Source organism: Xyrauchen texanus, chromosome 17, assembly GCF_025860055.1.
Source record: "Xyrauchen texanus isolate HMW12.3.18 chromosome 17, RBS_HiC_50CHRs, whole genome shotgun sequence".
NCBI classification, from domain to species: Eukaryota; Metazoa; Chordata; class Actinopteri; order Cypriniformes; family Catostomidae; genus Xyrauchen; species Xyrauchen texanus.
In genome coordinates, this window is record NC_068292.1 from 18193950 (window position 1) to 18205914 (window position 11965).

The following is an 11965-nucleotide window of genomic DNA, read 5'->3' on the forward strand; positions in this document are numbered from 1 at the left end:
TAATGTTGATTATTGAATTAATCTCTGTTTCTCTGACTCTGGGCATGGCTGAGACAACCCCGTGTGTCACAACACAGACCATAATGCAAGACAACCTATTTCAGTCATTACTCAGTTTTGGCATATTGTGCCTTTTGAATTTGCGTGGAAGTGTTCATTTAAATATACAAGTCCCATTTTGTTGGAGAGGATATTTAGGTAGTACTCTGGAATAGTTTAAGATCTAAATGAGTACTTCCTGCCTGTAGAAATGTCACTCCACCATACTTCAAGCTGTGAGAAAGAGTCAAAGGGGCAACCCAGGGGTTGACCAAACATAAGGCTGGCTGGCCAGATCCCAACATTGTATGGTAATACAATACCTGCAAGTATGCAGTGGGATGCTTTGAACTTGATTTAGTACCCGGGTCACCAGCGGCTTGGTTTGCCTCGCTGCAGGTTGGAGCCAGCACCCCGGGGATGGCAACCTCATGCACACAGATAAGTCAGAGCTTTATGTCACTTTCCATGTTACGACAAAGAGTCGTGAGATTTACTAACAAGGTTCCATACGGAGATCATTCAGACAGTAGATACATAGATACAGCACATAGAAAAATAATCAGTCCTATTAAGGCCTGCGTTACTAGCAGTAATAAACATCAGACACTGAACAGTACTTAGTTGCATTATAAGCAGTCTTAATTCCAATGTCATTGTTGGCTTTTTTGAGAAACGACTTCAAAGGTAGTTTCAAAATAAGAAACAGAACCACCATGCACACAGATCAGATCAAAACTTCTTGATCATGGAAAAAAAAGAGATGCGTCATCTTTTCCTCTGAACTGATTCATTTAAAATGTTTCCAGTTTCTGGTCCTGTATGTGGTGGCTTGGAGATATTTCACCCAGTCAAATTATGCCAGTTTATTCTGAGTTTTTTTATGAGCTTTAGTGATCTTTCTGGTGTTGTCAGAAGAATACACCTTACAGTCCATTATCTAATATTCCAACCTGCATACAGTACTGCTGCATTCAGCTTTTGATACAAAATGTACTAGAAGCCCTACATTTGAAAGAAGTCTTTCATTTTAAAATGTGTTATTATTTATTTGCTCCAAACAGAAATTCCATGTATATCGACTATCAGGACAGGTTGTTATATGCTATATGTTGTTTGTTTTTTTTTAAGATACCTTTTACAAATTCTTGTATGTAGAATTATTTTGTGTTTCATAATTGTTTTACTATTTAACATTTGCTGAAAAAGCCTGTATTTGGCCGTTTAATAGTAGTTTACCAATTTTACTACATACCTTAAATGAGTGTGACAACATGCTCAGTGATTGGAGGATGCTGTCAAAGAAATCAGTATGAACTGTATTTTCAGTATTTGTTTCCCAAAATTAAACCTACCCATGAGAAATTACCCAGTTTCATCTGTTTTAGATGTTAAAGGGATAGTTCACTCAAAAATGTACTTTCTGTCATCTTTTTCTTATCCTTATGTTGTTCTAAACCCAAATGACATCTCCTTTAGTGATCCACTGAAGAAAGAAAGACAGCAGGTTTGGAATAACATGTGAGTGAATGATGACAGAATTTTCACTTTTGGTTGAACTTTATTACTTTAGGTATTGCAGTTTTGCAATAAAAATTGTGCATGTGATTTTCTAATTATTTCATTTCAGTTCATGGATTGGCATGAGCTACTCTGAAATGTGACACCTTTAACTATGAATGAACAGTCATCCTTTTGGGAAATGGACTGAAAAATGAGTCAGAACTGATGCTGATGAAAAGCTTTTTCACAGCATCAGGATACAACTTCACAGGAAACAAAGAATGGCTGAATGACTTTTAAAGCTAAATGATTTCTATATTTTTCACAAACTGTGCTACAACAACTAAACATGTTTGTATTTAAGTGAATATGTCTGTGCCTTTATACTAAATGCTGAGACAGTTGTAAAGTTTTTATGTTTTTATTGTTAGTAATATTATTCAAGTACTTCATTTGAAGATACTGTGGTTTCATGCTGTGTGTTGAAACAACCTTATAGGCTCCAAATAGGAATACAAAATTCGACATCCTTTGTATGTTACCTCATTAAAAAATATAAGCAAGAAATGAGAAATTATTGCCATTTTTGACAAAACATGCTTAAAGGAATATTATGGGTTCCATTCAATTTAAGCTCAATCCACAGCATTTGTAGCATAATGTTGATTACCACAATACATCATTTTGACTTGTCCCTCCTTTTGAGGTTACAGTGAGGCACTTACAATGGAAGTGAATGGGGCCAAAGATTGGAGGGTTAAATGGCAGAAATGTGAAGCTTATATTTTTATAAAAGCACTTACATTAATTCTTCTGTTAAAACTTGTAAAGGTGTTTAAATAGTTGTTTTAGGGTTTGCAGTGCTACATTGTATATTCTCTCACTTCACACAGAAAAAGTTAGTAAGCAAATTTAATACACTAAAACAAACATATTGCTCACGTCTTGTGGCTATTAAAACAGTGAGTATTTAACATTTACTGATTGGCCACATTCACTTCCATGCCCAACACACTCTCACTGTAACCCAGATTTGTATTTATTTATTTAAGAAAAGGAGGAACAAGTCAAAATGTATTTTTGTGGTAATCAACAATAATTGCTGTCAATTGAGCTTTAACATGCAAGGCTGTTCTTTGCCTTGTTAGCCCCAGTTACTCTTCCAGACATGCAGAGGAAGGAAAAGGGGAATCATTGTAGTGCCCAAGAAACAACACATCACTTATCCTCCTCACATAGCAGTAAACACAGTCCAGTGTTTGAGCGCTTCAGTGGGCTCCAGGTTAATGACTGTATGGAGATTAGTAGCTGTTCAGGAGCCGACCCCATGGTTGGGGGCTGGGGGGGCATGTCATTAGACTGATTGCCCCTGGGCTAGAGAAAGTGGTATAGGCCATTTGACTGGTAAGAGCATCAGTCACACGCATTGTCACATTGTCTATTTATGAATGTATTAAAGATTTGTTACAGTATGGCACTAAATTCAATTTAAGGCAAGAATAAGTACTAAATAAACTACTGAGCTGTAAAACTTTATTGGTGAGCCAGTTATAACAGACCTAAAGGTTCACTTTTTGCACTACTTACAATAAATGATTCTGGAAAAGTGCATTCATTTGACATCTATGGACATTAAAAAAGTGCCCAGTAAAAGCTTTAATATGTCTGAAAGGACATGTTTACTTAACAGGGCTGTCATAAAATATGCCATTGTTGAGTCAGTCTCTTCTGTGAGAGTTGACATTCAGCTCTCTTTTATTTTGCAGGACAATCGCAATATATCGTGCCAGAGCTGCAAGTTGTATTATGCATCGAACAGCAATGAAAAGCAGTATTTTCACTAGTCAATAGACATTCTTTACCCTCATAGGTTGGATCCAGATGGGGTGTCTCACTGCCAAAAAGAAGAACAAAAGAGTTTCACGGAGCAGTACAGTTTAAATTGATACAATATGACTTTTAATGACTACTTTGAATCTGATTACTATGTATAAGTTTACATTTATTGTAGTTTAGCATGAACAAAACTCATGTGTTTATGCGACCAGAACATAATTCACTATTATTAATGTAATAATACACAGTATTAATGTACTGAAATACTGAAAGCTAAGTGACAGAATTTGAGGAATGTTACAATAAAAGCATAATCAATTGATGTTCATTAATAAACATACTAAAAACATATAATTTTGAGCTTATGTTAAAATATCGGAACTATCATATTTTGAGGTCCAGTCGAACTAGATGGCTTACAGCAGCATGAATTTCTTGAGCTTGTTTACGAATAATTTTTTTTTTCTTATTCTTTATCAGCTGAGCATCCAATAAACTTCACTAAACATTAACAGGAAAGTTTGAAAGCTGTGCCTAGGACTGCTTTAACCTTCACTATATGTTTATACATCCTGAAAAAGACAAATCTATTTATGGACAAGCAGATTGCACAAAATAAACAGTTGCCTAGATGTGAAAACTCTCTGTCTTTATTATCCATGAAATGCCACAATGGATTTGTGTACGTCTCGTGCAGCGTTCTGATTGCCTGTTTATTTTCACAGCAGCCCTCCTGAGCCAATATATACTGGGCCAAGCACCGTGAGGTGCCAAGTCTCTCCAGCCATTTCCTGTGTGTGACATCATTGTGTATCCCCTTGCGGCAGCATGATGCGTGTTTTGTCTGCTCCCTGGGTGGCGTGTGCTTAGCATTCCATAAGCATGGGGTTCAGCACTCTGTTTGTTGAATGTGTTTGAAAGGGGACCTTTGATGTTCTGTCACTCTCAATGCAACACTTGCAGCACTAGGTCCAATACAACCTTACAGTAGACCTTTTCTCATTTCCAAATTGTCGCAAATATAATCACTGTGAAACAGTGAAATTAACCTTGTCAAACTATCTTTTATTTAGTGATGGGATTCTCAAAAAGCAGTTTGGAAGGGACATTTTTCATTCACGAGGTTCAATATACCAGACTTTTACCTCCTGACTCTTTAGTTATTTAAATATGTAGATCCATAATTTGTTATAAATGAGCCACTGTAGGTATTTGTCCTATTATTTGAATTTTGATCAAATTAAATCATATATATAAAATAAATAAAGTCTTAAGGTCTCTTCAAAAATGAGGCATTTGTATTTGAACAGAGATTTTTTAATTGTTTGCTTTTCAGACATTCTTGTTGATGTTCTTAGGCATATTGTACACATCATTGAAGGTGCGTTTTCCTGTCATTCCTTTTGAGAACTGTGGCATAAACACAACATAATTTATTTTCATTGAGTTGGATCATGAGAACTCTACATGTATGTCAAAACTATGTTCTCATTTGAATAAAATAAAACACAAAATACAATTAATTACAATAAAAATTGCATTTTTTGGTGAATGTGCATTATTAATTCTAAGCAACATTTGCTTACTTTTTGGTATTGCAAATAAATGAACAGCATTTCATGACTCGCCTTTACATGTGGTACTGTTTTGTGCAATCAGGTGTATGAGGTTGACATTTGGTGTTTTTTATTACTTTTTTAATACAAATTATTAAATAAACTTGAAAACCAGACAGTTTCTATTTATTGTAGCAACAATATTATTTGAAAACTTGAATCATTTTGCTTAAATAATAAAATAGACATCAAGAGCTTGATTTCAAGGTGTAGGCCTTCAGTGATGGGCCCTAATGGACCCAACCCTAACTTAAGCATACTGTAACTGTAATCATGCACCATATACTGTATCTCCCCTGTTTTACAAATTACAGATACAGATACATATACTAAATCACAAATGTTTAAATCCTTACAACCATTAAAACAATGATGAAAGGTTCAATCGCCTACTGGTTGTTGGTGTGACAATCATGTTAGTTTACACAGGTGTTGCAGTATATAATATTTAAAATATAATAATAATAATAATACAAATCTTACAATAAATATGCCATGATTGACAATACAAAAAAACTGAAGGAAGAAACATGTTTTGCCATATTATAGTAATGATAGTAATGATATAGTATTATAATAAAAACTGACATTATGTAATAACAACATGGTGCTGTACAGTTCACCTCTCATAAGCATGCACGCGCACACAATGTTTTTTTTTTGTCAATTAAAAACGTATCTGTCAATGTATTGAAAGACTAAGAATTATTGGCACGTACATGTAGCCTATATTTTGAAATGACTGTAATTCTGCATGTTGCACCTGTTTCAGGAGCATTAGAACTGCTTGTTATTTTAGTAGAAAATGTATTATTTGCTTTCATAAAGTCAATTGCAAGCTATCGTTGTATGTATGAGCTGTACTGAAAAAAAAAACCTTTTCTACAAGAGAGCCTGCTGTGTAAATGAACGAGTGACATTCACTGTTTTTTAATACAATTTATGTTCACTCTTTATGCTGTGTTTAATGATGACAAATGATGCGCACAATTTAAGATGATTTTAACTGATTTTGTAATGGTATCCGTTTGCACAAAACAGAAAATACTTAACAATTATTGAAAAAATAGATATTTTGCCAAGTTGGGCAACACATTAAATTTATATTTGTTGTTGTTCTTAGAAGTAAGAGCTACATACCATATTACATATTAATGAATTTCCCCATGGACCTTAAAGTCTGCTATTATTTACCAAATAATCTGTAATAAAAATGATAATCATACTAATAATGTTGGTCAGTTATTCAGGCAGGTTCAAGAAAGCTGATCAAACGGGGCTAGCAATGACATCACAGCAGACCGCTTTACGACTCAAAATATCATTACCGCGTCATAACAAAAGACACCTGTGATTAGACTTATTTTACATGTTATGAAAGAATAAAAACCAGACAAACAATAGCCAAACATTTGCACGATGATCTGGGACAAGCAGCACCATCATGTACACTACCTGTTCAAGCAGCAATTCTACTCGGGTTTCACTATTTGGGAAACTCCCACGCGTGTTCTTCTTGAAATTGGATCCCACGGGCCGTGATTCCTTTCGGAACAAAAATATGAAATCACTGTAAACCTCCAGTGTCCCAGGACGATCAGCAACGCTAGATGTGTTCTCTCCCTCCAAGAATAGTCATCGCTTTGTTTCGAAGATTTCAGTATAGTCTATTTAAAGGCGGACCTCAGGCTCGACATCTGAACATCTGTTCAATTCACGTGACTCTGAAATGCTAACATCTGTTCAAAATAAGTTTCTTTCGTGTGCCTCTAACATCCATCTGCCAAATGCCTTACAACTGGAAATGAACTTAAACTTTGTCCCAGTTTTCTCTGGAAGTTCACTTGGATCTATATGATGTTTATGTAGTAAATGAGAAATGAGCACTATTATTTAAACCAATATTAGAGCGAGCAATTAAAAAAAAAAAAAAAAGCCTCTCGCAATACATTATTCGTTCGATATTTAGTACATTTGTATGTTTCTCAAGAGGTAATTTACTGTAATATTATGCAGGTTAACATTATTTGCCGCATGCAGGCCAGCTTCATCCATCCCACCTTCCCAAGTCTTGCTGAAGTCATCTTAAATTTTATAGACATCTGGGAATTCCAAACATGCTTCAAAAACCCAATTACACACATCCAAACTTGCACGTGCTTTTATTTAAAATATTCCATGATTCCAAAATACTTTCCCAGACTTCATATGAAAGGAAAGGCAACTGACAGAACTGACAGTGTATGGTTCAAAGCTATACACAAGCCGCAAACGAAGAAAGCATCCCGTGCACAGGCCTTTATGTTAACAAGACGAGATACAACTTAAGCTTTATTTATTTAGATTAACAAATTTGGTTCAGTTAATTGTGTGACACTTATTGTAATAAAATATAGGTTATAATCGCCTTATTTATCCTTCTTTTAATTGTTATTATTTATATGTATTTATTTATTCTTCACAAATTAATGGCATAAAGAGACAATAAATAAATAAAACAATGGGTAACACTCGCTCACAGTTATTTTGGAGCAGCCTCCGGCTGCACCCACTGCAATCCCTGGGGATGTGACCCCATGACGCACATGTGTGTATTTGTGAAACGGTTAATATTTAGTTCTTCTGTAAAAAGGATTTAGACATTTAATCCTTGAATCCAAACCTATTCCCTAGCCCTTTGCCCGTCTTCCTCAGTCTTTTTCAGTCAAAATGACATGCATAAATTGTCGAACCTACGTCCGTTTCGATGAATTCCAGTCAAACACAGAAAGCATTGTTCGAATTACAGGGGTACTGGGGGGTACTATACCCCCCAATGAAGATCCAGTACCCCCCCAAAGGGACAGAAATTTCAGTTTTGGGGGGGTCAGATAATTTTTCTGATATTGTGAAAAAATATATTTACGGTTACAATACAAGTCAACTCCTATTTTCACTGTAGGAACATTTTAATGTAAAGCGATTTCAGACACCCCTATTGTGGACCGTACCATTTTTAACCACCGTGGCGGCTAGAAGCAATGGAGATAGAGAACGGTTTGCTGCTGACGTGCATGGATAAATGTAAGTTGCTAGCTGACATCTAGCTTGTTGATTTTACAACCTTCATTTATTAACGTGTTTTGTTCTTTCATAGCTCATGTCACGTCTTCATACATTGAATTACCGGCTACTTACCTGTAGGGATGGGACGATTACCGGTTTCACTATAAACCACTATAAAATGTACTGACGGTTAGTATTATCGTTTCAAATTTAATTCTTGTGTGTTACCGCTATGTAGTTCTTCTGTGGTAGTATGGTTTTTCATAGTATGCTCCTTAATCACATTAAAGATTGCTCAGGTTTCACATATCTTCAAGTAATTGTGTTGATTTGACACTGACTACCATAGACTATAATGGAAAATTGGTTTCTGTTTACACAGTATATGAGAGGGTTGAGTCTTACCTCCAGGTCTTATGAAATCTAAAAATAAACCAAATCAATATTTCATGAAATAGGCAATAGGCTTCTTGTAAAGGTATTACTTTTACTAGCAATTAGAATGGTATTTCAGTGCACTTAACTTCTAACTTTTGGGAGTTGATCAAAACAGTTCTCTTTTGGATATATAATAACAATGAGATATTCTGTAGCCTACTGATTATCAGTTTGTCGCATGTTTAGACCTTGTATGTGTGTTGCACAACACATGTTGCACTTGGCGATCACGGTGGGGATTGATATGGTAGTGGACCATGATGGTCATAGAAGAAGTGAAGGAGCAGTACCCCCCAATTATGGTGGGGTAATTCGCACTCTGACAGAAAGCCACACAGACCTAAATTAGCCTGAGCTAGGCCTGCTGGAACAAAACGTAATATTCCATTACAATCTTTATGCAATCGCTTATAAAACATATTCAAAAATACAAACACTATTTTATCCACAATTGTTCTCCTCTGAACTGTAGTACAACTTACGTATTTCTAACTTTCTCAATATTTGAGCCAAGACATTATTTTTTATATTGACTCAAATAAACACGAGGGCATTGAGAGTAACGTGATCAATCTGATCATTCTAAAGGTGTTTATACCATACGACGATTGTTGGTCAAATACCCTGAATTCGCATAACAGAATAAAACACATTGTTTTGGATCTGGTTTGTGGCCCTATATTTAATAAAATGTACAAAGAAGGGTAGGCTAATTATTTACTGGACTATTAAAACTATTATTCGTTAGGAAAACTGACTAAACTGATCTAAAAGATCTTAAAGATGTATTACAATTGTCTTCCTAAATATAAACCATTTAGGAAATAAGTCAAACGAATGAAGTGAATTATTTCACATACTAATTTGAAATATTTATTAAACGCTCTTCATCTTTATTACAGAAATACACCTTTATTTACAAAAGGAACAAAAAAATAAGAATGCATTTCGACACAGGATACATTTGCCTTCATTTCAAAAATTGTGTCATCAATAAATAAATACTAAAACCTTATATTTTGCACAGGATTCGAACTAGAGGCTTCATTCCCCATCTTCTCATCGAGAGTCCTTGTGATGCAATTTAACTTTCTCCAAGAAAGCTATGCACAACTGAGTCTTCTAAAAATAATATATATATATATATATATATATAAACATGCATAAGCACACATTTCCAACATTCGTCGTCATCAATAACACTCGCGAGGAAGTCCATATGCAGCGCACGCGCAACAGTCCGCTGACCATGGCCTGCTCTTCATAAAAGCCATGACCTCTATTTGAACAATTTTTCAATTTTCCCCTCAGATTAAGAAGGAATGCACATATCCAGCATTGTGTCGACGTATTTGTCCACATGTGTTTCGCCAGCGCATGGATTTCACCTGCAAATCATAGAATGATTTAATGACATAATTCACAGAAACCTAATTTATTCTGAGAAAATAATGCATCTTTATTCTAGTCGATTGTGGAAAATACAAGTAGGCCATACTGACACTAACTCATTTTGAGCAATGTTCAATTATTATTTATTTTATTTTATTATTATATGTAAAGAGGTGAATTGTGTGGAAGAATAAGCCATAGTGTAAACAAATCAAATCGATCTACGTTATATGCAACAGTTGGTGGTTTTGCGGCTTGTCCGAAGTTGCAGAGTTAAACTATGGATTTTAAGATCTTAAATATTTACTTTATTTGTATCATTAAAGACAGACAATAGTGTGGAAGAATAAAACGTATCATTTGCACACACCAAAAAGTTTCCTGAACACTAGTGAGATGCAGACATGGACCAAGCGCCCTCCATCCTCCAAACCGAGAACGCGTAGCTCAAGCGCTCGTGCGCAACATAACTACAACTTGCCATCTTGGAGTCCAGTTCGTCACTCTGTAGAACCTGACAGAGAAAATCGATGTACCTGGCTGCCAGTTTAAGCGTCTGTATTTTGCTCAATTTATCGGATGGTAAAGTGGGGATGATTTTGCGCAAAGCTGCGAACGCCTCGTTGAGCGACTGCGTCCTCTGTCGCTCGCGCACGTTCGCCATCACGCGCTGCGTCTGTAGCTCTTCGAAAGACTGAGGGCTGCTGCTGTTGCTGGACTTCTTCCCCCTTTTCCCCTGGGTTGAGCTATCGGAATCGTCCCCGTTTTTTCTGATCGACCGTCTTTTCCTCGCGGATCTCTTCGGTGGCTGGTCGGGCTCTCCGTCGCTGTTGCTGAGGCTGTCCGCTTGAGACACGGGAGAACTGGAGGAGTCTCGCGCTGGCTCTTCGGGCATCTCGCACAAGTCTGAAGGCGCGTGCAAATAAATACGTTATCCCCTCATGAGAATGAAATACAATTCCAAGCGGAAATGTCTATGCATCCAGGAATCCTAGTAACTGAAAGTTAGGTTGAACGGGATAAAGTTGGGGACTTTTTATACTCTGGTGAAGTGTTTGTGGGAAGCGAGATAATTGGCCAAGAAAACTCGAGACGTGAGAAGGTGGGTGGGGGAATCTTTGAAAGAAGAAGAAAAAAAAAGTCTTTTTAACTTTAGATATTTTCCTTGACAAGCAGTTCTTTGGTGAACAGAAAAAAATAGCGAGTGCCTGTTCAACGAACTGAAAACATTCGTTGTTGTTTAATAAGAATTCGAAACTTAAATGTGTTCGTGCTATGTAGTCAGTAGACTCCGTTTATGAATCGAATTGATTTCCGCATGGAATTATAACCAAAAAATGTATTTGGTTACTGGTTATTATTTACTAAGTAAAAAACAAATAAACAAACAAACAAATACAATCATACCCACTCAAACACAGTTAATGATTAATGGTGGTTTATCTAACGATTCACGATGGAAGTTTTTAATATTCTGGTCAAGTTTTCAATTTTACTAAACAAAATTAATTGTGTTCCGTTGGATTCAAAAGCTAATCAGTTATTCAGCTATGTGATTTTTTTCTTTCTTTCTTTCTTTTTTAATTTTTTAATTTTTGCTGTTAAAGATCAAATAGAGGCTATAGAGAATATATAATATCATATAGGCTACACATCTCTATGAAAAACTATTTATAAAATGTCTAATAAATAATAATTTTGGATTGTGACCGACTTTTAAGTAGCAGGGGAAATAGCAATCAAGACTTACACCCAATCAGATGCAAACTACTATTATCTATGCGCTTAATTACATGAGCTACTGTTTACTGAAAGACTGCAAATGTGTAATTATAAAGTGTTGCTTACGCAACGGTAATTTACAGAGTTCTCCAGCAGGGGTCACGATTTTCCGTTTCATCCAGCATTTGCTTATTCTAAACCCTAGCGTTACAAGCGCTTGAAATATAGGCTAGTAAAAGCATTATTTATGGTAAGATATTTTATGTCTATACATCCACAAAGTTTATGTGGTCCATTTGCATGCAGAGAAACAACTAAATGTGCTCTGTTCACAAAAGCCTATAGCCGATTCATGATCAAGCAGAAGGTAGCTT

The 11965-nt window shown here is 35.8% G+C and overlaps 1 protein-coding gene across 1 annotated transcript; it reads right to left on the reverse strand.

Moving 5' to 3' along the window:
• Window positions 1–9364: 9364 nt before the first annotated feature.
• On the reverse strand, window positions 9365–10923 carry twist1b (twist family bHLH transcription factor 1b). Its single transcript, XM_052146474.1, has 2 exons — window positions 10240–10923; window positions 9365–9865 (listed from the first exon to the last, which is right to left on the reverse strand). Exon 1 carries the CDS (start codon window positions 10762–10764, stop codon window positions 10258–10260), a length of 507 nt encoding a protein of 168 aa, XP_052002434.1. The 5' UTR covers window positions 10765–10923; the 3' UTR covers window positions 9365–9865; window positions 10240–10257.
• Between the last annotated feature and the right edge of the window lie 1042 nt (window positions 10924–11965).

Excerpts from the sequence above, each read along its gene's own strand:
- twist1b (XM_052146474.1), bottom strand. The coding sequence starts at position 10,764 with ATGCCCGAAGAGCCAGCGCGAGACTCCTCCAGTTCTCCCGTGTCTCAA.